This window comes from Gigantopelta aegis, chromosome 10 (genome assembly GCF_016097555.1).
Source record: "Gigantopelta aegis isolate Gae_Host chromosome 10, Gae_host_genome, whole genome shotgun sequence".
NCBI classification, from domain to species: Eukaryota; Metazoa; Mollusca; class Gastropoda; order Neomphalida; family Peltospiridae; genus Gigantopelta; species Gigantopelta aegis.
The window spans coordinates 51,842,061-51,869,681 of NC_054708.1; the positions used below are offsets into that span (position 1 = coordinate 51,842,061).

Genomic DNA, 27,621 nt, shown 5'->3' on the forward strand with positions numbered 1-27,621 from the left:
CAGTGTACTAGTATTTTCGTGTTTATATCTAATTATGTTCAAGTACGTGGTTCTCAACACACATTTGGGAGCCGATGTTCCGTGCAGGGGTTAATTTAATTGTTGGTGCCAAATAAATATTACATCTCCCTACAGAGCTGTTAAAAAGTCGCTCTGGGTGGAAGCCAGTACCAGGCTGCGAACCCAGTACCCACCAGCTTTACGGACGATGAATTTTAAATCACTGTTTTACCTATTTACTGGTATCTAACTCGTCATCAAAGTTATGACGTCATGACACAACGTCACACCCATTGTTTGTACGGTATCCTAGTTTAGGTTGTAACAATCAAGCAACGTAAATTGTTCAGAAAGAATCTTAGTGTTCATTTCGAGCGTAAGTATTTATTATTTAAAATATTAGCATGTTAATGAAGTGTTAATGCATTTAACCAGGCCCGTAGGCCTATTTTTACTTCACCATGCATAGAAGATGTCATTGTGAAATAATACTTACCATCCATTTTGTTTTTCATCATATACTAGTACATGTATAATAATAATAATATTTTTTATTTAAAGAAGGTTACAAAAATAGTAGTGCACTAATCTCCCTTGTGGCCTTCTGTCTATTAAACATTAAAAAGTATTACTCTACATATAATAAAATAAACAGTGTAATAACAAAACACAACATAATTATCCTTCATTAAATGCATCGAAACAATAAGGTAAATATTAGTGCAGGGCGCACATTAAAGGGGCATACCCTAATTTTTAAACACTACAGCATATTTTTCACTATTAGAGCCGTTAATGATCACTGAAATCAAACATTATTTATATTTTATTGTTTAGATTATCCATTTCCGTAGAACCGAAGTGTTTCTGGTCATCCTGTTGTTTCTAATATCACAAAATGCATGTTTCATATTTTTAAAAACGCACGTGCGTCTGAGAAGTAGCGGTTATTAATTCGAATTCTAGTCTATTTTTTAAGGATATTTTCCGGTTTTAACGTCAGACTCTTCTTTCACTCTGTTGTAACTTACCGGCCTCGGTCGTCGTGGTTAGGCCATCGGTCTACAGGCGGGTAGGTACTGGGTTCGGATACCAGTCGAGGCATGGGATTTTTAATCCAGATACCGACTCCAAACACTGAGTGAGTGCTCCGCAAGGCTCAATGGGTAGGTGTAAACCACTTGTACCGACCAGTGATCCATAACTAGTTCAACAAAGGCCATGGTTTGTGCTATCCTGCCTGTGGGAAACGCAAATAAAAGATCCCTTGCTGCTAATCGGAAAGAGTAGTCCATGTAGTGGCGACAGCGGGTTTTCTCTCAAAATCTGTGCGGTCCGTAACCATATGTCTGACGCCATATAACCGTAAATAAAATGTGTTGAGTGCGTCGTTAAATAAAACATTTCTTTCTTTCTTTCTGTTGTAACTTTATCCAAATGTGTTACATGTTTGTAGATTAATTAAACTTAGTGTCCATTTTTACGAGTTGAAACTAGGGTCTGCTCCTTTAAGTGAATACTTCCCTTCGGACTAGTACGTGTATACGCTTTCTGTTGCATTCTGGGGCAGTTTAATTAAAGCGCTCATACGTGTTGCATGATAGGTTACGATGACAGTGTTAGATGATATGGAAAGCCGGATTAACAATACCATACCGGGCCAATCTGATTAAAATCAACTCCACAGCCTGGACTCAGTGGAGCTGATTTTAATCAGATTGTATACCGGCCTCGGTGGTGTCATGGTCAAGCCATCGGACATAAGGCAAGGGGGCATATAGCAGCAGCGATGGTTTATATATATATATATATATGTGTGTGTTTGTGTGTGCGCGCGCACCCACTACCACCCCCACCCCCCACCCCCACCCCACACGCACATTTTGGCACCTTCCTACGTCAGTATCAGGCCAAAGCTTGACCGGCCTTACCACATCTTACTGGTTTTGTTAACTTGTTTTATCTGTCGAGGAATGTTGTATGTGTTAAGTTTTAATGTGTGTGGATAGATTAGGGTATAAAATGTACCTCCAATTCTCTAATTATTATTATGTTTGTCATGAATTATTAGAAAGGAATTGAGTTTTAGGTAAAATTCTTAATTCATGTGTATTTTTTAAAACACACACACACACACACACACACACACACACACACACCGACACACACTATAATGATAATGTTGATTTTGATGATGATGAAGACGATGGTGTTGATGATGAAGAAGATGATGATGATGTTTATGATTATGGTAATAATGATGATAACAAAAACAAATTAACAAGTTACTACCGGGGTTTCCGGTATTTAAACCCTGGGCTAAAATATATACGGAAAATACCACTTTGGAGAAAATAAAATTTTATCTCAAATAGGCAAAATAAACAAACACACATTATACTATAATAAACAGGCCGGTAGCCAGCATTTCGAGTGGGATGGTTCGGATATGTGGTTGTGTTACATACCGAGCTTTATATGGGGTTCCAGGGGCCTGCACCACGGACATTTTTAAATCTCTATGCGAAAATGACATACGATTATTGCTTGATATATATGGAAGCCAGTGTTGATTTGAATCTCTATATAAAGATCAAGGCATGAACAGGATGTTTTGGCAGGGGCTACCTTTCGATCAACCAAGTCAAATCAACCAATTAAGTCATTTTCCGTTTTGATGAAGCAATCTAAATTATGCGTTAAAATTGCCTTTAAAAAATGACGTAACATGTTTTACTTGGTTTTAATCCTACGGAGCACTTGCAAATTCAAGAAGACCAAAACCAACCCTCTCTAGCTACCGACCCTGGTCAGGCTGCTTGTGTTCCCTTGCACTTGCTAGCGTGGACAACCCCCTCTCCCACCCACACCAAACCTTTTCCTGTCCTGCACGGAGGAGCATACTAAAGTCGACAAGTTACAACAGCTTGTTCCGAAGGTTGCATAGTACCAAAGAAGAGAGTTCCGTGTCAAATTTCGAGGTGCAGCGTAAAATATAAATTTTACGGAGTAAAAACAGCTGTGGGTGCGATTGGTAGTAATATGTGACATTGATTATTTGTGCAAATACTATTATCCATTGACAATAAATAAATACACTTTTATTTGTTATACAGTTATGCAGTATATACCAGAGGTTGAAACTAATGCGGGGTACCCCCAAAAATGGAACTGCAATTTTCAGCAAAAATGACGGTTGCTATTAAAAACATTAATTAAATCTCTTAAATGGTATGTGACCCCCCCCCCCCCCCCCCCCCACACACACACACATTTTCTTGCAGGTAGATTAGATGTGAGGTGCCAAACTTTTTATTGTTGTACTTCCTGGGTGTGTTGATACGCTGCTTATATCAGTTTTATTAGTAAACGTTAACATTAATGGCAATAGGAATTGATTTGGTCTGTTAGAACCCATATGTGCACGTTAAAACCTATAACATGACCCGACCTGACCTGATATGACAGGATTACTTTATTTCTATTTTAAACTTTGGTTCATATATCAATTGAAGGTGAACTGCAATCATTGTTATGTAATTATCGAATGTTACGAGATCATCAATATAGCAGAAAGTACAATTAAACATTTTTGCTACATGTAGGTTCCTTTGTTGTTGTTTTTTTTGTGTTTTTTTGCCAGATTAGTTAGAAATTCCGAATCAGAAGTTATAATCAAGTATTTGTGAAATATATATAAAAAAAAAAACAAAAAAAAAAACACACGAAATAGTGGACGTCATCTTTTGCGGGAGGGTTCGAACGAACCCCCCGAAACCGCTTAAATACGGGCCTAATAAAGACAACAGTTGCTAGTTGTGGAATAGCGACGGAAAACATAATAATTATCGTTTCATGTCAATCTTAGTCACATGCAAGACATTAGTCTCGGATTCTGGTGGGAGCCCGCGGGCACACCCCCCCCCCCCCCCCTCTCCCATATGTTTGGTCAACCAGTATATATTACAGAATACATAAAAATGCAAACGTATTCCATTCACCTGTCGGTCGCCTTTAAATTCTATTTTCAAAAACAACAACGGGTTTTGGGCCCCCTCTATTAAAATATCCAGGATCCGTGCCTGATATCGTTTCATTATCAGAGGAAGGAACATTCTTGTCACCTCAGTTTCATAACTCACAAAAGGGAAGAGGGGGGGGGGGGGGGGGGGGGTGCTTCCAACGCTTATCAGTATAACTGTGCCAATATAAAGTTATTTTAATGGATGCATAACGTTTACTTCATGTGTAATCTATAGGCGGGACATAGCCCGGTGGCAAAGCGCTCGCTTGATGCGCGGTCGGTCGATCGCTGGTATGTGTTATCCTGCCTGTGGGATCATGCATATAACTGATCCCTTGCTACTAATGGGAAAATGTAGCGGGTTTCCTCTAAGACTATATGTCATAATTACCCAATGTTTGACATCCAATAGCCGACGATTAATAAATCAACGTGCTCTAAAAACAAAACAAATTTTTGTAGTACAATTTGTTTTTTCAAATTATTGAGTTATTTTATCACGTAAGCATCATATAAGGTTTTTAAAATAAATATATACATGTATATTATTATTATTTCTGTCCATCATAGTTAAGTGTAAATATAATGAGATATGAGATTTTCAACTGTGATAATGCATCCTTAATTTTTGTAGGCCTACGTTTAAAATGTGTCGTTACACAGTTTCTTCTGTTGAACAAAATTTATCCAAATTTAAACACATTTTTTTTAGCCCATATGGGTTTCACTTCGCGTGGGCTTAATTAAGATACCGTATATTGTCAAAAAGAGGCCGGTTACCACCTAACTACTGGCTACAGATTTTTCGAAGCTATCTTAGCGCTATCGTATCGCTATGACGTCACTACAACACATGTCATAGTTTTGTGACACAGGGCCTTGGAGTTTATGGGTATTTAATTAGTATCGCACGATGGAACAAGTCTGTATTGCCTTGTAAATAGTGTATTGAGTGAGGGTCAATGCATACGACAATACAAGGTTAAATTTAAAGTGTGTTTTGTTTAACGACACCTCTAGAGCACATTAATTAATGAATCATCGGCTATTAGATGCCAAACATTTGGTAATTCTGACACGTAGTCATCAGAGGAAACCCGCTACATTTTTCCTAATGCAGCAAAGGATCTTTTATATGCACTTCCCCACAGCCAGGAAAGCACATAACACAGCCTTCGACCAGTTGTGGTGCACAATACAAGATATACAAAAAATACAGTCTGTCAAGTTTGTGTTGCTGTTGTTGGAATATAATCATATATATCAGGCCCGTACGCAGAATTTTTAATTGGGGGGGGGGGGGGGGATTCCTCGTGATGGGACCAATTCAGTTCAATTCAATTCAATTTATTGCATATTACCAAACAAACTGGTGTCAGCAAACAGATAAAAACAAATAAACATACAACATCAATAACAACAACAACAACAACAATTAATAATAAAAATAATAATAATTATTGATTTGGACCAACAATGTCGTACACACATATCCCCCCCCCCCCCTTCCCACTGCGTATGGGCCTGTATTTTCGAAGGTATTTTAGTGCTACGATATCGTAAAACCATCGTAGGCTATGACGTCATACTTCATTTATGACGTCATCTCATTATCTCACACCCATGTTTTATACTATTTTAGGATGTGACAAACAATCAAGGAAAGAAAAATGCTCAAAAAGTGTGGAGTTCGGTCGTAAGTAGTAAATACGCAAGTTATATCACATGGCGTTTCCTGTTTCAACTGTTGTCGTATGTAATACACTGTATTGCTATATTTATAATTTGAACCAAGAAAGAAGTACAGTAAATTTTCCAGCTCCTCTTTTAAGTGCGACTAAAGCTAAACGTTTAGACCTTTTTAGGGGGAAATGTTGTTGCTCCAGCTAACAGGATAAGAACGTATAAATTAAATAAACAGAATACACAGCTAGAACCATACTTATTAAATTACATACATCCAGAACATCGCAAACAATTTACTAAACTACGTCTCAGCAACCACACACTGAAAGTTGAGACTGGACGATACACAAAACCCTTTACCACAGTAGAAGGACGATTATGTAATCGGTGCAATCTGACTGAAGATGATTATCGTCACATCATATGTGTGAAATATAATACTCCAGTCACTAAACTATATGCATATTTAACATTACATAACAACACATTTATGCATGAAATCTTTTAATTTATTATGCAAAACCATGATCCTGCTTGTGTAGGTGCAGTATGTAAACTTGTTTATGATTATACAAGTATTAACCGATAATTAGTTAAGTATCCTGTTTGTCTGTGCTATGCTTGTACACATATTACACACACACACACACACGCGCGCGCGCGCGCACGCACGCACGCACGCACATAATCACACGCACGCACACACACACACACACATAAACATAAACTCACACACACACAATCACACACGCACACACATAAACACACACACATACATAGACACACACACATACAACCACAATCACACGCGCACGCACGCACACACACACATGCACACAACACACACATAAACATAAACTCGCATACACAGTCACACGCACACACACGCACACATACATACATAGACACACACATACAACCACAATCACACGCGCACGCACACACACGCACACAACACACACACATAAACATAAACTCACATACACAGTCACATGCACACACACACGCACACATACATAGACACACACACACAACCACAATCACACGCGCGCACACACACACATAAACATAAACTCACACACACATTCACACACACACACACAGACAGACACACACACACACACACACACACACACACACACACACACACACACACAACACACACACACACACACACACACACACACACCGTGTCACACTCACATGAACACACACAAATTAATAACCCGTGGAGAACTGTTGAGAACGCAATGATAAAATGCTTGTATGTGATAGCGATATTTTATAATAAATAATTCTGCGAAACACAGCGATAATTTTATCAAAATTACAACTTTTTTCTCCTTTTATTCAGGAAGAAACACATTAACAATGTGCTCACGGAATATCAGAGTGTAAGTTCACTCATTTTATAATAACATATTTTCGTACTTTTATCACGTTATTACCATAGGCGTACGGGCTCCCATTATAGTAGGGGTGGTAGGTTAGGGTTGTTTTTTGCCCGAAGTAACCGAAAATGCCCGAATCTGGATAACAACATTTATTCTTATTACTGCCAAACAGCCATTACTGCCAAACAGCCATAGCCCAGTGGTACAGCGCTCGCTCGATGTGCGGTCGGTGTAGGATCGATCCCCGTCGGTGGGCCCATTGGGCCATTTCTCGTTCCAGACAGTGCACCACGACTGGTATATCAAAGGCCGTCGTATGTACTACCCTGTCTGTGGGATAGTGCATATAAAAGATCCCTGGCTGCTAATCGAAAAGAGTACCTCATAAGTGGCGACAGCGGGTTTCCTCTTTCAATATCTGTGTGGTCCTTAACCATATGTCTGACGCCATATAACCGTAAATAAAATGTGTTGAGTGCGTCGTTAAATAAAACATGTCTTTCTTTGCTTTCTTTTAAGTTTGTTTATTTATTTATTGTTGTTAGTAGTATTGTTGTCGTTCATTCAGACGTACTGCACTCGTCCACCCGACAAGAAAATCAAAGAGTGGAGGGACGAAGAACCACCAACAAAAAAGGACTGCCTTCGATACGGGTCAGATACGGTAAGACTGTATTTGTGTGTGTTCCGGGTGAGCTACGGTATGACTGTATTTGTGTATATTCCGGGTTAGATACGGTAAGACTGTATTTGTGTGTGTTACAGGTCAGATACGGTAAGACTGTATTTGTGTATGTTCCGGGTGAGCTACGGTAAGACTGTATTTGTGTATGCTCTGGGTCAGATACGGTAAGACTGTATTTATGTATGTTCCGGGTCAGATACGGTAAGACTATTTATGTATGTTCCTCGTCAGATACGGTAAGACTGTATTTGTGTATGTTCCGGGTGAGCTACGGTAAGACTGTATTTGTGTATGTTCCAGGTCAGATACGGTAAGACTGTATTTGTGTATGTTCCGGGTCAGCTACGGTAAGACTATTTGTGTATGTTCCGGGTCAGCTACGGTAAGACTGTATTTGTGTATGTTCCGGGTCAGCTACGGTAAGACTGTATTTGTGTATATTCCTGGTGAGTTACGGTAAGACTGTATTTGTGTGTGTTCCGGGTACTTTTAGATTTTAGATTACACTTGCATCTTGGACTTGGTATAAACAGTTTTATACTGGTGTAATCCCGTGGAACCATGAATGGTATAAATAGTGTATGTGTGTGGGCATTTATGTGTGTAAACATGTGTGTGTTTATATGTATGTGTGAATGTTCATGTGTGAACGTTGGTATTGGTGCATGTTTAGGTATATATATACACGTACATGTGTGTGTGTGTGTGTGTGTGTGTGTGTGTGTGTGTATGTGTGTGTGTGTGTGTGTGTATGTATGTCCGTGTGTGTATGTCCGTGTGTGTGTCTGTATGTGTGTGTGACGGTGTGTGTGTAACTGTGTGTGTGTGTGTATTTGTATTTGTGTGTGTGTGTGTATGTCCATGTGTGTGTGACTGTATGTGTGTGAGTGTGTGGGTGTGTCTGTATGTGTGTGTGACTGTGTGTGTGTGACTGTGTATGTCCATGTGTATGTGTATGTATGTCCATGTGTGTGTGTATGTCCATGTGTGTGTGTACTGTGTGTGAGTGTGTGAATGTGTGTTTTCATATATGTGTATGTTCATGTGTTTGTTCATGTGTGTGTGTGTGGGGGGGGGGGGGGGGTGTTGGTATCTCAATCTCTAGATCGTGTCTCGATTACCATGTGATAATGTAATGAAACTAACATACTTTTCCTCATGTGTTAGGTACACTTGCCGCTGAAACGAATTTCCTATAAGGCTTTAGACAACATGGATCTGTGCCCACTGCCCGAGTTTAACCCCGTGATGGAGTCGATGTACACTAGAGATTACTACCGCAAGGTAAGCAATGTGCCACGTGATGGATTCAACTTACAATAGGGATTACGACCGAAAGGTAAGCCATGCGTCACGTGATGGATTCAACGTACAATGTGGATTACGATCGCAAGGTAAGCCTTGTGTCACGTGATGGATTCAACGTTCAATGTAGATTACTATCGCAAGGTAAGCCTTGTGTCACGTGATGGATTCAAGGTACAATGTGGATCACTACCGCAAGGTAAGCAATGTGTCACGTGATGGATTCAACGTACAAATGGGATTACGACTGAAAGGTAAGCTATATGTCATGTGATGTATTCAGCGTACAGTGTGGATTATTACCGCAAGGTAAGCCTTTGTCACGTGATGGATCCAACGTACAATGTGGATTATTACCGCAAGGTAAGCAATGTGTCACGTGATGGATTCGACGTACAATGTGGATTACGACCGAAAGGTAAGCAATGTGTCACGTGATAGATTCAACGTACAATGTGGATTACTACCGCAAGGTAAGCAATGTGTCACGTGATTGATTCAATGTACAATGTGGATTACTACCGCAAGATAAGTCTTGTGTCACGTGATGGATTCAACGTACAATGTGGATTACTACCGCAAGGTAGGCCTTGTGTCACGTGATGGATTCAACGTACAATGTGGATTACGACCGAAAAGTAAGCAATGTATCACGAGATGGATTCAACGTACAATGTGGATTACGACCGAAAAGTAAGCAATGTATCACGTGATGGATTCAACGTACAATGTGGATTATGACCACAAGGTAAGCCATGTGTCACGTGATGGATGCAACGTACAATGTGGATTATGACCACAAGGTAAGCCATGTGTCACGTGATGGATTCAACGTACAATGTGGATCATGACCACAAGGTAAGCCATGTGTCACGTGATGGATTCAACGTACAATGTGGATCATGACCACAAGGTAAGCCATGTGTCACGTGATGGATTCAACGTACAATGTGGATCATGACCACAAGGTAAGCCATGTGTCACGTGATGGATTCAACGTACAATGTGGATCATGACCACAAGGTAAGCCATGTGTCACGAACACTGTCAAGTTTGTTTTGCTTTTGTTGGAACATATCACGAAATCCTTTTTCAAGTTCATTACTTATATCTGGAGATTCAGAGTGCTAATTGCTTCTACTTTTTGCTTATCTTCGTCGTTATCATCGACATCATCATCATTATTATCATCATCATCACTGTTTCTCTGTTGCTCTCTCTCTCTCTCTCTCTCTCTCTCTCTCTCTCTCTCTCTCTCTCTCTCTCTCTCTCTCTCTCTCTCTCTCTCTCTCTCTCTCTCTCTCTCTCTCTCTCTCTCTCTCTCTCTCTCTCTCTCTCTCCGTGTGTGTGCGTGTGCGTGTATTCGTGCGTACATGCGTGTACGTAATCATCATCATCATCATCATCATCATCATCACTCTCTCTGTCTCTGTGTCTGTCTGTCTGTCTGTCTGTCTGTCTGTCTCTCTCTCTCTCTCTCTCTCTCTCTCTCTCTCTCTCTCTCTCTCTCTCTCTCTCTCTCTCTCTCTCTCTCTCTCTCTCTCTCTCTCTCTCTCTCTCTCTCTCTCTCTCTCTCTCTCTCTCTCTCTCTCTCTCTCTCTCTCTCTCTCTCTCTCCGTGTGTGTGTGCGTGTGTGCGTGCGTGCGTGCGTGTACGTATACGTGTGCCTATTAAATAATTTCTGAGCGTTCATTTTCCTTTTTCTTTAAGATAAATAAATATCCGGCAGTGCAAAAGAAACCACAGTACATACCTACAACGGCGAAATTCGAAGGCAACCCCCTCTATAAAGAGCAGTATGTACCTATTAGTCCCGAAGTCGCCAGTCAGTGTAAACCGAACACTACTAAACCGCCGCCCTTTTTCAGAAAACCGCCAGGTTACAGACCAATACAACAATGTAAGGTGAGGTATTGAAATATTGATAACATTGCCTATGAATGTAAATGTACTGACCGTAGTTATTAGGCTTTATAAAATAGTTTCTTCTATTGCAGCTTCTTTGTTTACAAATTATAACTTGTTTAAAATCATCAATTAATTTGGCAGATCCAGTACCATTCAGGTTGTACTAAGTTGTACTAAATTTGTGACTGTTAGATTTAAAGTTTGTTTTGTTTAGCGACACCACTAGAGCACACTGAGATATCAATCATCGGCTACTGGATGTCAAACATTTGGTAATTTTGACATATAGTCTCAGAGAGGAAATTCATCGGAATGGTCATTCAAAGCCGTTTGACCTATTTTTTTTTTGTTTTGTTTAACGACGCTACTAGAGCACAATGATCTATTAATCATCGGCTATTGGATGTCAAACGTGGTGATTATGAGTCAGAGAGGAAACCGACTACATGTTTCAATTAGTAGCAAGGGATCTTTTATATGCACTATTATCCTGTCTATGGGATAGTGCAGCACTATCCCATAGACAGGATAACACATACCACGGCCTTTGATATGCCAATCGTGGTGCACTGGCTGGAACGAGAAATAGCCAAATGGGCCCATCGACGGGGGTCGATCTCAAACCGACCGCGCATTAAGCGAGCGCTTTACCACTGGGCTGCGTCCCGCCCCTCTGTTAGCTTTATATTATAAGATATAATTCACCAAAAAAAAGGCAAACAATTCTCATAATTACAAACAAGACAATTTGTTTTGTTTTTTTAAAATCGGACCACACTTTGTTCCCTTTGACCCGTGGTGTCTCTTAGATTATTATACCACGGGCCTGTCTAGCCTAAATTTTAGCGACTGCCAACAAACAGCAATAAGTAAATAAATGGGAACATTATTTATATCATACAGACGAACTGCTCATAAATAAAATAAAGCCAAAAACAAACAGATCAATTTTACTTCCAGCGAATCGCTCCTAATTTATGCGCCAGAAATTCGCGCACTTTCTTTTTCCTTTGGCTCGTAATTCTAACGGGAACGTATTACAAAACTCCGTAGCGCCAAACCACCACCCCGCCCGTTACCAACCCCAATCGGACTGCATGTGCTCCCTTGCATCTGCCAGTTCGAGTTATCCCGCCTTCTCCTACCCCCTCTCCCCCTACTTCCCATCATCTGCCCCCCCCCCCCCCCCCCCCATCTCTTTCTGTTTGTCATGGACGGAAGAGTTAGTGTGAGCCAACACTTGCGGTTACAGCAGCGTGGTTAAGCCGTCAGACTACAGGCTAGTAGGTACAGGGTTCGCTGCCCGGTACCGGCTCCAACCCAGAGAGAGTTCTTAAGGGCTCAGTGGGTAGGTGTAAGGCCACTACACCCTCTTTTCTCTCTCACTAACCAACTAACAACTAACCCACTGTCCTGGACAGACAGCCCAGATAGCTGAGGTGAGTGCCCAGGACAGCGTGCTTTAACCTTAATTGTGTATAAGCACGAACATAAGTTGAAATGAAATGAAATAAAACCCTAACTCACTCATATTAAATAGTATCGTTTCTTTTTCCATTGCACTGCTGATCTGTGACAATGTAATGCAGGGGAGGATGAAACATTAAAAAAAAAAATTAAAGAGGGGATGGAACATTTACAAAGGTCACCTCCAATATTAAGAGACGGCACGTAGCTCTCGCTCGGGCAGTACAAGAATCCTGACACTCGTTTCGTAAATTCAGTACGACACACAAGCTCGTAGAAGGAAGGAAAAGTTTTATTTAACAACGCACTCAACACATTTTATTTACGGTTATATGGCGTCAGACATATGGTTAAGGACCACACATATATTGAGAGAGGAAACCCGCTGTCGCCACTTCATGGGCTACTCTTTTCGATTACCAGCAAGGGATCTTTTATATGCACCATCCCATAGACAGGATAGCACATACCACGGCCTTTGATGTACGAGTCGTGGTGCACTGGTTGGAGCGAGAAATATCGCAATGAGCCCACTGACCACAAGCTCGTAGAATAATATCTGCTTATTAATAGTGGAAAGTTTGTTGTTATATATAAATAAGCCATACCGGTATTTAAAAAAATATATATATATTTTTTAATTTATTATTATATAATTACAAACTCCGAATTTATACGATTTACTGTATTCTGATTGGCTAACGTCACTAAAAAACCAAGCGTTATCCTTCCATAAACCTCATAAAAATACGTCATCACGGAAGACCAAGATCGTTTGGAACTGTTTTTAGCTGGATGGGTGAGAAGTCCAATGACCCAGTTCGGTGATCGTTTTAAAAATAGAACAAGGAAGTGACCTGTTTTCTCGATTAAAAAAATAAGGGAAACTGGATGAGATATACATGTTATAAATTAAAAAAAAGTACAATATATTTTTTATTTGTTTTTATTCTGTTAAAAAAAAAACCCAAAACATCCAATAGTATGTATACATGTATTCCTACGCTTATTTACAGAACATGGCTGACGGTAAGAACGAAAGAAATTATTTTTGAGTGTTTTAAGGTACACTTCTTGTACTGTTTGTAATTATAAGAATTGTTTCTCATTTTTTAGGAATTTATCGATGTATAAAAGTCACAAATGTAGTATAAAATCGCTTCGCTACGCTACGCGATTTTGTACCATTTGTGAATTTTATACATCGATAAATTCCTAAAAAATGAGAAACAATTCTTATTTATCTCACCTCCTCCATGACGATTTTTAACGTATATTGATTTCAAACATACACATTTTGTAATATTTAAACGGACCTTTAAGAAAATTATTTGACAAAACACTATGTAACCTCAACGTAGATCAACGTAGATAAAAGAAATTGTTTTTATGGGAACACATTAAGCCATCAGACTTAAGGTACCGGATTCGCATCCCGTTACCAGCTCCCACCTAGAGCGAGTTTAACGAATCAGTTTGTAGATGTAAGGCCAGTATATAGAGACTTCTGTCTCACTAATCACTAATAATTAACCACTAACTAAGGCAGCTCAGACTTATTCAAGCTGGTGTTGTAAATTACGCGATGCAAACATTTAGGTGTTTATTTTATTAGTAGTATTTTTAAATTTATTTATTTATTTATTTACAGTTGAATCCCGTTGGCTCGAACCCCGTCGGTGCTCGAAAAAGTGTTCGACCCATCGCATAGTTCGACCGAACCATTCAGTCAACATCGGACATTTGACAGTTAGAAAGTTGAATTAGATACAAATTATGTAATGCATGCAAGTGCTCTGAAATCAAATAAATAAATGGCAAATTCGTAATCTGTATTTACATGAATTTATTACTAAACAATTTGAATATTTTAACAACAAAAACAAAACAGCACTGTCCACGTTCCAGAAATCTAGTAGTGTTTAAAGTATCGCTTTACGCCGAGGCACGTTTGTGCACTAATTGTTTAATTGGTATCACGGTTCAACTCACAGTTACCGAAACACGAGCTGTACTTGAAAGATCATTACCGATAGCCGCTTAACAAATGACATGGCACGTGTGGAAACGAAAGAATTGCATGGTTATTGTTGCGATTCGCCGATTCATCTATAGTTCGTTCCGCCTCAATAATGAATCCGAAGGTTGTAATAACCAACTGCGCAGGCGCAGCAATGGTTGGTCCTGTTTGGTGGTTTACCATTTGATATTTGATGGATCACCAGTTCGAGGGAAATATAGCCATTAACATAGATGGGACCGATAATTTAGTTCGAGTGAAGGCTTATAGTCGACCCTGAACGTATTCGACTCATCAGCAGTTAATATAAAGGTTACCGTTTACCGAACAAAAACTCGGGACTTCGTTTTTGGTTCGAGCGTTGCGGTGTGTTCGACCCTTCCGAGGTCGAGCCAACGAGATTCTACTATATTTATTTATTTAGTTTTGAGGGTGAGGATTGCAGTGGATTTATTTATTTATATTAATATTTTGAGTGGGTTTTTTCGTGGGTGTGGAAGGAGGTGGGGGGGGGGGGGTGGGGGGGGGGGGGGGGGGGGGGGGGGTATTTTTCTCTCTTTTTTAAGGCCCGGGGATAATTTTGCAAAGCAGTGGATGGGACATGGCGATAGTTGCACCCCCAGAAAAAAGAGAGAAAAAAAGAAGGTGTTCTTGTTTTGCTAGAAAGCGTCCCTTTTGTCTTCCTAGAGACGGCCCATTGGACTACCTTCTCGTTCCAGCCAGTGCACCACGACTGGTATATCAAAGGCCGTGGTATGTGTTATCATGTTTATGGGATGGTGCACATAAAATATCCCTATGCTGCTAATCGAAAAGAGTAGCCCATGAAGTGGCGACAGCGGCTTTCCTCTCTCTATATCTGTGTGGTCCTTAACCATATGTCCTACACCATATAACCGTAAATAAAATGTGTTGAGCGCGTCGTTAAATAAAAGAGAAGGGGCAGAATTTAGCTTAGTCGGTTGAGTACTCGGATAAGTGGTTGCATCGCAGATCGAACCACCTCGATGGATCCATTCAGCTCATTGGGGATTTTTCTCGTTCCAACCAGTGCACCACAATTCGTCAAAGGTCGTAGTATGTGCTTTCCTGTCTGTGGGAAAGTGCATATAAAAGATCCCTTGTTGCATTAGGAAAAATGTAGCGGGTTTCCTCTGATGACTATGTACCATAATTACCTAATGTTTGACATCCAATAGCCGATGATTAATTAATCAATGTGCTCTAGTGGTGTCGTTATACAAAACAAACGTTGTTTTTTCTAGAAAAGACGCACGAATGTGTTCTTGGGTTGGCTTGTTGTTGTTTTTTTGTTGTTGTTTTTTGCTCTTTTTTTGTTGTTGGGGTGTTTTGGACAGCCACCCCACTTAGTTTAGAATACGGTGAGAGTGACTCGTTTATGATCGCCTGTTTTCAGACAGACCTTGAGCGCCGCAGAGAAGGAAGGAAGGAAGATTGTCTGACAGATCTAACAGGCAACAGAGGTATCAATTTCATCATTTTGTTAGCACCATGGTTTAAATCAAACAGCTTCTAATGGAGAAACAAATCAAATTAATACTAGTTTAATTTTGGAAAGTAAACAAACAAACAAACAAATAAATAACACTGGTAACAAAAACAAACAAAACAAAACAAAACATTTCTAATAAAGCAAATTTAGTACCAACAAAAAAAAACACAAAAGAAAAACGCATAAAGCAACAACAATAAACCCCTATAAAGAACAAAAACCCCATACAAACAGCAACAACACAAATTACAACAACAAAAACAAAACACATCACAACAACAACAAAAACCCTACAAAACACATGACAACAAAATCTCTACAAAACACATGACAACAACAACAAAAACTCTACAAAACACATGACAACAACAAAAACATACAAAACACATCACAACAACAAAAAACTCTACAAAACACATCACAACAACAACAACAAAAACCCTACAAAACACATCACAACAACAACAAAAACTCTACAAAACACATCACAACAACAACAAAAACTACAAAACACATGACAACAACAACAAAAACTACAAAACACATGACAACAACAACAAAAACCCTACAAAACACATGACAACAACAACAAAAATTACAAAACACATGACAACAGCAACAAAAACCCTACAAAACACATGACAACAGCAACAAAAACCCTACAAAACACATCACAACAACAACAATAACTACAAAACACATCACAACAACAACAAAAACTCTACAAAACACATCACAACAACAACAAAAACATACAAAAGATATCGAAAAGAAAGAAAAAGAAAAGAAAAGACAAACGAGAACACCAATGTTCGCGGTAGATTACTACAGGGGTTGAAATTAGCAGTTGGTGAATGCTACACCTACAGTCGCTAGACACTGGTATAATTATATTACAGTTTATTCCGACCCAGATGTATCAGACCGCTGTGAACCGAAAGATAACTACTTGATCGAAGAACCACCCTGGACTAGAGATAGCAGATGTTCAACTTCAGAAGAAAATATATCACATGTGAGTGGGGTTTTGTTGAATTTTATGGGGGGGGGGGGGGGGGGGGGTTTTTTAAAAAATAAAAATTATTGGTCTGTCTGTCTGTCTGTCTGTCTGTCTGTCTGTCTGTCTCTCTCTCTCTCTCTCTCTCTCTCTCTCTCCGATTCTTTTTCACACACACGCTCTTTCTCTGTCTCTGTCTCTCCTTGTTTCTATCTCTCTGTGTGTGTGTGTGTGTGTGTGTCTCTCTCTCTCTCTCTCTCTCTCTCTCTCTCTCTCTCTCTCTCTCTCTCTCTCTCTCTCTCTCTCTCTCTCTCTCTCTCTCTCTCTCTCTCTCTCTCTCTCTCTTACCTGTTACTGTATGAAATTTAATGGTAACATATTAGACAACACAATACCACATAAGATAGTATATAGCTATATTGAATCGTGTTTGAGTGTATCTGGACTTTTTAAAGTTTAAATCAGGCGCCTGATTTCAAAACGTTCAAGCTGAGACCCTAAAGTAGCAAATATTTTAACATGTCATTTGCTAAAGTGATTTAAAGTTTAAATAACACAGAATTGGTCTCGAACAAAGTTTTATAAATACCAGTTCAACAAGTATTCTTACTGAATGGCTCCTTGGCCCTGTTTATTAGTACCCTGCCGGTCCAACGGAACGTAATAGACGGCTCGTCTCCGTCCGTCTGTTCTACTGTCTGTCTGTCGCTCTGTCCGTCTGTCCCAGGTATAGTTTTTCGGGCTTTGTGTTTCGCATTGCCTGAAGATAATGAGCTAAAATGTTGTTAATAGCTTGATCATATTATACTATTACAGATAAAGTTAAAACTTTCATGCCGATGTACCCAGTTTTCTCAGAGTTATGGCCCTTGAACTTAGAATATACGAAATATTTCGTCAGCGGGACTCTCAGAATGCTTGTTCAACTTTTCAGGTCTAGACTCCAGACATTAGCGAGATTTCCAGACTTCAACTATTATATACAGAATGTGTACAGCGTTAACATGTTATACTCCAGACTTTATTTTAGCCTTGCCCCTGCGCGTGCTGTAACCTCACCGTGGTGCAGAGGTGTAACATTCTCTTTGAGAATGGCCAATACAGCACAAATTGAAGTTTAGAGTAAAATTCGGTGTCCGTAAAATTCTGTGATATTTGTATTTGTATTTGTATTTTTGCACAGTTCTTTACACTGTTTTTGTTTAAACCTTGAATTTTTATATTGATGCTGATCATCACTTTATTTATTTGCATTACCATAGTTTGACACCCAATAGCCGATGTATTTTCCGTGCTGGGGTGTCGTTAAACATTCATTCATTCATTTATTTTAGCCTTGGGTATAGATTTTGAATTTTTTTCTTACACACCCGTTGGTGAGAACACCATGTGTTAACAATTTCAAGACATACGACTGGCCGCTACTAGGTGTTGACCAGTGGCCTAATTCACTAAACTCTCGCATTTTTGCGATCTCACAATGCAGTGCCAAAAGACTTGCAAAGAGGATGCTTTGGTGTCTAGCAGAGCCTAAGAGACTTTTTTGAGTTAGGCCCCAGGCTCCATATTCATAAACGTACTTAAGTGAATGTATGATACTTATCTGTGTACTTTAAGTATGTATTTAGGTATCATACATTGACTTAAGTATGTTTATGAATACGGAGCCAGATCACCAATGCCATACGTCCATTAAAAAACAAAACAGAACAGTGGAAATCGATTACACTGACGGATATAGTTAACCTGGCTAACGTGTGACGCATAAGGCAGCTACAAGTGCAAAGGGTTGTAAATATCTTTTAGTCGATAAAGATGTTAAAATTTGGGTTTTGAGGACATGTAAAAAATAGAATAATGCATTCGTGTCCGTTAGATACTATTTATCTCACAACTCGTTGTTTAAAAACGTATCAAACTCTCTCTCTCTCTCTCTCTCTCTCTCTCTCTCTCTCTCTCTCTCTCTCTCTCTCTCTCTCTCTCTCTCTCTCTCTCTCTCTCTCTCTCTCTCTCTCTCTCTCGCTCGTTAGATACATTTTAAAACAACTCGTTGCGAGATAAATAGTAACTAACGGCCGCTCATGTAGTATTCTCTATATAATCACGGGGCCAAACTTCACGCCAACGACGGTCATGCTTGGATATTTTATGTGGATTTAAGTATGTGCATGTTTATTAAATGCTAATTAAGTGTGCTTGTATTGTAGAAATACATGCCTGACGACTTCATTTCAAACAAGGCCAAGTGCAAAAACGGAGGACCCAAGTGTGATCCACAAATATACTGCACGGCACCAAGGAGGCAGCAACAGTGGTTCCCTAAACCCTGTGTCCGCTCTGCCACCCAGCTGAGGTACGAGATGGAAAGAGGCATCGACCTACGCAACCCAACAGGCGCCGAGCTGTGCAAGGCACAGAAAGAACAGCCGTGCAAAGTAGTGTGTAGTGACCCATGCAGAATAGAGTGTATAGAGCCGTGCGAAATAGTGTGTCGTGATCCATGCAAAGTCGTGTGCCGTGAGCCATGTAAACTAGTGTGTCCTAAGCCGTGTAAAGTGGTGTGCCCTGACCCACGCAAAGTGGCGCGTAATGAACTGGATGAGGTGGTGTGTTGTGAGCCTTGCAAGGTGGTGTGTCGTGACCCATGCGACCCAGGCAAACTAGTGTGTTGTGAGCCACGTGAAGTAGTGTTTTGTGAACCATGCAAAGTGGTGTGTAGTGACCCATGCAAGGAAGTGCGTCGTGACCCATGCAAGGAAGTGTGTCGTGACCCATGCAAGGAAGTGCGTCGAGATCCATGCAAGGAAGTGTGTCATGACCCATGCAAAGAAGTGCGTCGTGACCCATGCAAGGAAGTGCGTCGAGACCCATGTAAGGAAGTGTGTTATGACCCATGCAAAGAAGTGCGTCGTGACCCATGCAAGGAAGTGCGTCGTGACCCATGCAAGGAAGTGCGTCGAGACCCATGCAAGGAAGTGTGTTATGACCCATGCAAAGAAGTTCGTCGTGACCCATGCAAGGAAGTGCGTCGTGATCCATGCAAGGACGTGCATCGTGACCCATGCAAGGACGTGCGTCGTGACCCATGCAAAGAAGTGCGTCGAGACCCATGCAAGGAAGTGTGTTATGGCCCATGCAAAGAAGTGCGTCGTGACCCATGCAAGGAATTGCGTCGAGACCCATGCAAGGAAGTGCGTAGTGACCCATGCAAGGAAGTGCGTAGTGACCCATGCAAAGAGGTGTATCGTGACCCATGCAAAGAAGTGCGTTACGATCCATGCAAGGAAGTGTGTTATGACCCATGCAAGGAAGTGCGAAGTGACCCATGCAAAGAAGTGCGTCATGACCCATGCAAGAATGTGCGTCGAGACCCATGCAAGGAAGTGCGTAGTGACCCATGCAAAGAAGTGCGTCATGACCCATGCAAAGAAGTACGTTATGACCCATGCAAGGAAGTGCATCGTGACCCATGCAAGGAAGTGCATCGTGACCCATGCAAGGAAGTGCGTAGTGACCCATGCAAAGAGGTGTGTCGTGATCCATGCAAAGAAGTGCGTTATGACCCATGCAAAGAAGTGCGTCGTGACCCATGGATGGAAGTGCGAAGTGACCCATGCAAAGAAGTGCGTTATGACCCATGCAAAGAAGTACGTCGTGACCCATGGATGGAAGTGCGAAGTGACCCATGCAAGGAAGTGCGAAGTGACCCATGCAAGGAAGTGCATAGTGACCCATGCATGGAAGTGCGTAAGTGACCCATGCAAAGAAGTGCGTCGTGACCCATGCAAAGAAGTGCGTTCCGACCCATGCAAGGAAGTGCATAGTGACCCATGTAAGGAAGTGCGTCATGATCCATGCAGTGAAGTACGTCGTGACCCATGCAAAGAAGTGCGTCGAGACCCATGCAAGGAAGTGTTTCATGACCCGTGCAAGGAAGTATGCAGAGACACATGCAAAGAAGTGCGTCGTGACCCATGTAAAGAAGTTCGTCGTGACCCGTGCAAAGAAGTGCGTCGTTATCTATATAAAGAAGTGCGTCGTGACCCATGCAAAGTGCGTCGTGACCCATGTAAAAAAGTACGTCGTGACCCACGCAAAGAGGTGTATTATGATCTATGCAAAGAAATGCGTCGTGACCCATGCAAAGAGGCGTATTATGATCTATGCAAAGAAGTGTGTCATTACCCATGCAGAGTTGTGTGTCATGATCCATGCAAAGTACTGTGTGTTGACGCATTGAACATGGTGTATCGTAATCAGTGCGAACAAGTGAATCGTGCCCTGAACAAAATCGGTGGGAGCGAGCCTAACCTGGCCAGCGAGCCAAGCAAAGCAGTGGCTAGTGAGTCTACCAAAGCAAGGGATAGTCCGTCTACTCAGACACGGACCGAGTCTACCGAAAAAGTGGTCGTTAAGCCAAGAAAAGTAGACTATTCAGGTATTTTGATTTACACATATTTCAATATTATTATGCAAAACATATTTTAGATCTCACCGCGGTCTGAACATCAGTAAAAATGACATAGTTTCTAAAATACTTGGGGAAAATGTCGAAATGGTTTTGTGTATATATATATATATATATATATATATATATATATATATATATAGTTTCTTTATAGAATATCAGGGCGTAATAGCCTACGATGGTTTTACGATTTCGTAGGGCTGAGATAGCTTACTATGACGAGCTTTAGATAAAGGTGTAACAGCCGAGCTTCAGCTGCCATACCGTTATCGATCTGATCCAAATAACCACGTTATCAAAACGTAGTTTCATGATATTTTTGTTTATCATGCAACCCCTTCAAGTTATATTGTTTGTTGTGTTTTTGTCAGTGAAAATAAACACAAGTTTAGGTGTGACGCGAGGAAGGTCTGTAATCACGGGCTGTTAGTCACTGTGACGTCAGACGCTTCCCCAGTGTAAACATTATTTGCAGGAAGCTACTTGTGTTCTTTATCAGGGGGTTTTCTAAATGGTTAATTCAAAACGCTGCTAGTTCTGAATGGGTTTTCTTTATCTTGTTTTTCTAAATGTTTAATTCAAAACGCTCGCTAGTTCTGAATGGGAGCGAATAATGGATAATAGAAAACTAAGAGGCAAGCTACACACTGTATTAAAGGGACATTCCTGAGTTTGCTGCATTGTAAGATGTTTCAGACTAATAAAATATTTCTACGATTAAATTTACATATTAAATATATGTTCTTGTCTAGAATATCAGTGTCTGTATATTCAATGTGTTTCTGGTCGTCTTAATATTTGTAAGAAGCCCAAACTGGATTTTGTCTTTAAATAATTTCGTACGTACGAAAAAATTATATTTTAGGAAATAAAATGACATTTAACCTAGTACAAATATTAGAACGATCAGAAATACGTTTAATATGCAGGCACTAACGTTTTATGCACAAAAAACAAATTTGATATGTAATTACAATCGTTAAAAAGTCTCTGTTAGTCGATAACATCTTAAAAATTTCAGCAAACTCACAAATGTCCCTTTAATTTTACGGGAAGCGTAAATGTTATATTTATTTATGCCTTTCGTCAGTTATTGTTGTAAATTGATATATGAAAAATGAGCAAAAGGCCTATAATCTTTCCCACTGGAAACGCCTTTTTTCATACTATGGAATTTACTGCAAGTTATTTATTTCTGAACCGATTGTTTTCTAAATTGCATACAAAAACAGTATTATTTAACTGTTTGTTTAACGACACCATTAGAACACATTGATTTATTAATCATCGGCTATTGGATGTCAAACATTTGGTAATTCTGAAATGTAGTCTTAGAAAAAACCCGCTACATTATTGTCACTAGTAGCAAGGAATCTGTTATATGCACCAACCCACAGACAGGATAGCACATACCACGGCCTTTAATATACCAGTTGTGGCTGGAACGAGAAATAGCTCAATGGGCCCATTAACATTAATACAAGTAAAAGCGAATAGAAACAGTCACACATCAGGCCCGTATTTAGGGGGGGGGGGGGGGTCAGTCGGTTCGGCAAAACCCTCCCGCAAAAGCTATGGTCCATTTTTTTCGTAAGGGGGGGGGGGGGTTCGGCTCTTTTTTTTTTTTAATATTGAAAACATACGTGACTGGAATTTTGCAACTCTCCCATAAAACAGTATTTGCTCGTCTTCGTCATAATTTAGCACTCCTTTAGCCAAAGGTCTCACTACACAGATGTCATCTGCCACTGAAACACATGTTAAATTGCCCAACTTCAAATGAGGATTACCAATAGAATGGATTCTCATTGGCAGTAACAACATACACCATTGCAAACATACAAGCATATAAGCATTTATTTTCACTCCAAAATTGAGAACATTTCCGTCTCAGTTTTGTGCTATATGACCGCATCTGGCTGAAGTCCCAGTCCGAACAGGTGTTTCATTAACCGATTCACTCCGGCTGTCTCATGCGCTGTACACCCATGTCCCAAAAGGTCGATGCGCAATATTACAAAATAACATGGACAAAATACAGCCAGAAGGCTTACCATTAAACATACATATTGTTTTAATTCTTCACCATTTCCTGGAAGTGAATATGTGAACCATAAAGTGTCACAATTAGGAACTATAGTGGACCGTCATCAATAAACTCTCACCCGGAAGTGATCTGTGTAGTGAGACCAAAGGTGCAGTGTACATATTTTGGAATTTCTAACTAATCTGGCAAAATCAAAACAAAGGAATCAACATGTAGCAAACATTTTTAATTGTACTTTCTGTTATATTGATGACCTCGTAGCATTCGATAATTACATAACTATGACAGCAGTTCACCTTCAATTGATATAACAACAGAAACGTAATTCTGTTCGTGCCTTCCATTTTAAAATATAGACATACAAATGAACACTGGCTTCCATAATTATATGTCAATCAATGTTCTTCTGTCAGTTTGGCATAGCAGTTGCTTTATCATGCCGGTTATATCCAGGTATTACAAAACGTCTTACAACCAATATGTAGATGTCATTTTGGTGATATGACGCATCAGTGGCAAACATTAAATGGGATGCAATACCTTATGCAATACCTTTTGCTGAAAACGTTTGAGGACTACTACACCTGTACTCTTAATAGGGGCTGCATGTGTTGGCGATGATTCATGATGAATGAATGAATGAATGAATGTTTAACGACAACCCAGCACGAAAAATACATCGGCTATTGGGTGTCAAACTATGGTAATGCAAATAAATAAAGTGATGATCAACATCGATATAAAAAATAGTGTAAAGAACTGTGCAAAAACACAAATATCACAGAATTTTATGGATACTGAATTTTACTCAAAACTTCAATTTTGTGCTGTATTGGCCATTCTCAAAGAGAATGTTACACCCCTGCACCACGGTGAGGTTACAGCACACGCAGGGGTGATTCATGATGATACAATTTTAAAGAAAGTAATGTTTCGTTTTTCATAAGTATGTTCATAGTTCTGAGCTACACGTACCTTTTCTGTTACTAAGTTTATAATAAGAAACAGCCGAACATACTTAACATATACATCAGGTCCATAAGTATACAAGACAGGCAACTGCCTCCCCTCCCCCCCCCCCCCCCCCCCCCCCCCCCCCCCCCAACAATCCTGGAGAAAATCCTCAAATTCGGGCAAAAACAATAGAGAAATTCGGGGGGAAATGAGCTGGCCTGAAACACTTTTCATGTATTTTCATTATTCTATTCAAAATATTAGATATAACCCATGTAAAAAAAAATGCGTGGCGTTCGTTTGCAACTCTATATACTTGTTTGGCAGTAATGCTAACATGAATAAACGTTGTAATCCACATTCGGGCACTTTTGTTTAATTCGGGCAAAAAGCAGCCTGCCCCCCTACAAAAATGGAAGCCCGTACGCCTATGCTAGGATCAATACCTTTAACTCCTGTTGGATGCTAGAATTTCATTATCTACAAAAAAAAAGAAGAAAAAAAAAAGAATAACCTTAATAACAAAAAAATATATAATATACAAAATATTCGAAAATCATTGTTTTAAAACGTCAATTTTTAAGTTCCAGATGCCAGGAAAACACGTTTTAGGCTTTTAGAGATTAAACCATTTTTATTTTTATTTTATTTTTTGTTGTTTTTTTTTTTTTTTGGGGGGGGGGACATGCCCCCGAACCGGCTTACAAAGTTCCGGCGCTTTGATAAATAATAAAAATGAAAACTACATTGTTCTGCATATCAATCAAAATGATCAGTCTGTACTATCAAACAGAGGATACTTGTTTATGGCACTTGCCATGAGCACAGTTCTTAATTGTCAAATCTCGTTTTCACCAAAATGGTAAAAGCGTATTTATCGGGTAACTAAAGACCACATAAAGAACTAAATTGGAAAAGACAAAATGATGAATCCAAAGGAATAGGGTGTTTTTTTGTGTGTTTTTTTAAAGTTTGTTTTGTTTAACGACACCACTGGAGCACACTGATTAATTAATCATTGGCTATTGGATGTCAAATATTTGGTAATTCTGATTCGTAGAAAACCCGAAACATTTTTTCTAACACAGGAAGGGATCTTTTATATGCACTTCCCACAGACAGGATAGCACATACCACGGCCTTTAATATACCAGTCATGGTGCACTGGCTGGAACGAGAAATAGCCCAATGGGCCCGCTGACGGGGATCGATCCCAAACCGACCGCACATCAAGCGAGCGCTTTACTACTGGGCTACGTCCCGCCCGCCAGTGGAATAGAGTGATATATTAATATAGGTAATCTCTGTTCACTTTGCTTTGTATATATTCCTTTCATAATGTGTCATCCTGCTGTACATATCAAAAGAATAGTTTACAGTAATGATAAGTCATTCAGTTTGTCAAAATGTCAACTAAATAAAATTAAATCTGCTAAAAAAAGAAGAAAAAAAGGGCAAAAAAACACAAATGGGTATGGTGCCAAACCTAAATAGTAAACGAGTCCAGTGATTGTACTTTGAAAACAAAATAAAAACTAACCCAAAAGTTTGCTAATCCCTGTGAAATCAACAGTGAGGAGCCTAATTCACAAAGTTCTCTTAGGCTCTGCTAGACAACATGCAACTTCATATCCAAATGGCCCAGCAAATACCTAGTCGACCCTCTCCCCCCCCCCCCCCCCCCCCCCCCACTCAAAATGTCGGCTACGGGCCTGCACACTGTTATTAAAAGACACCAAAAACATTTGTTTTAACTGACTCAGGATTATCGGAAGTGATACATAGGTTATTCTTCAAGAATTTCAAATTATTACTTAAAATTACAAAATTGTAAAGAAGTGACTTTTTTTCCTTCTGTTTTTATTTCTACAGATCTGCCTAAATCACTAAGCGAGTCTCGTCGCCCTCCCCAGAGGTTCCAGAGTTTGGGTCTGCCCTACAGCGACATGTACACCACTACGTATATGAAGACATTCGGCAAAGTAACGACTCCAGGGTCAGAGAAGGACAAGCTGAAGAGAATGCATGCATTGACCCGGGAGATGGCTGCGTAGATTTACAAACACTCCTGCGTAGATTTACAAACATTCCTGCATAGATTTATAAACACTCCTGCTTAGATTTACAAACACTCCTGCGTAGATTTACAAACACTCCAGAGTAAATTTACAAACATTCTTGCATAGATTTACAAACACTCCTGCGTAGATTTACAAACACTCCTGCGTAAATTTATAAACACTTCTGCGTAGATTTACAAACATTCCTGATTTTAGATTTACACTGTGGTTTTACATACTTCTTATAAGTTATATATATTTTTATTTCTAATGTAAATAATCATGTTCATGTACTTACCATTGTTGGACACCCAGCAGCCAATGTGCATATTAAATTCTGCTTGGGGTGTCACCCATTCATTTATTCCTGCGTAAATAGACTTTAGCAAAACGGGAATTGGTGTTTTTACATGTCTCAGATGTCAATGTTAATAACATTTGAATGTTATCTGATTTTTAAAAAATATTTTGGTGAAATGAATTATTAAATCATCGAACATCATGCTTTTGTCACAGTGAAAAAAAAATACCTTAGTAGTAGAAAAGTAACGTGTCTGGCGCACTTTTAGTACCCTCCCAGCGTTTGGAAAAATTCGTATCTAACCTTCCATCTCACTAAGTGGCAGGGTATATTTAGCTACCCCATATTCCCGTTCCAGCCAGTGCCCAATAACTGGTATATCAAAGGCATGTGTTATCCGCTCTGTGGGATAATGCATATAAAAAAATGCCTTGCTACTAACTGAAAAATGTACTGGGCTTCCTCTCTAAGACTATTTATAAAAATTCCAAATGTTTGACACCCAATAGCCGATAATGAATAAAATCAATGTGTTCCAATGGTGTCGTTAAACAAAACAAAACTAACAAAACTAAGCTCAGGGATGATTACTTACAAGTTGGGAGGGTACCACTGGGAAATAACCTTTCCCCATGTTAGTCCTATGGGTGAGAGTGCGCCAGAACCAGTAGGGTTTTTTAACTACATGTACTTACTTTCATTAACTACTGGTAGAAAAATACTTCATTTGTGTGTTTCTAATTGTTATGTATGTTTTATCGTTATAATAAATCAATATTTATTGTTAAAAAA

At 39.7% G+C, this 27,621-nt stretch overlaps 1 protein-coding gene across 1 annotated transcript; it reads left to right on the forward strand.

Moving 5' to 3' along the window:
* Nucleotides 1–298: 298 nt before the first annotated feature.
* LOC121383239 (sarafotoxin-like) lies at nt 299–27,621 on the forward strand. The gene is made up of 10 exons (XM_041513133.1): nt 299–376; nt 5,667–5,720; nt 7,065–7,104; nt 7,673–7,768; nt 8,957–9,073; nt 10,805–10,999; nt 15,907–15,973; nt 16,902–17,017; nt 19,207–21,437; nt 26,341–27,621. The coding sequence occupies exons 2-9, from the start codon at nt 5,695–5,697 to the stop codon at nt 20,752–20,754; spliced, it is 2,205 nt and encodes a 734-aa protein (XP_041369067.1). The 5' UTR covers nt 299–376; nt 5,667–5,694; the 3' UTR covers nt 20,755–21,437; nt 26,341–27,621.

Coding starts and splice junctions, on each gene's coding strand:
- LOC121383239 (XM_041513133.1), top strand. CDS start 5,695: ATGCTCAAAAAGTGTGGAGTTCGGTC. Junction 5,721..7,064: donor AAAAAGTGTGGAGTTCGGTC/GTAAGTAGTAAA, acceptor CCTTTTATTCAG/GAAGAAACACATTAACAATG. Junction 15,974..16,901: donor AGATCTAACAGGCAACAGAG/GTATCAATTTCA, acceptor ATTATATTACAG/TTTATTCCGACCCAGATGTA.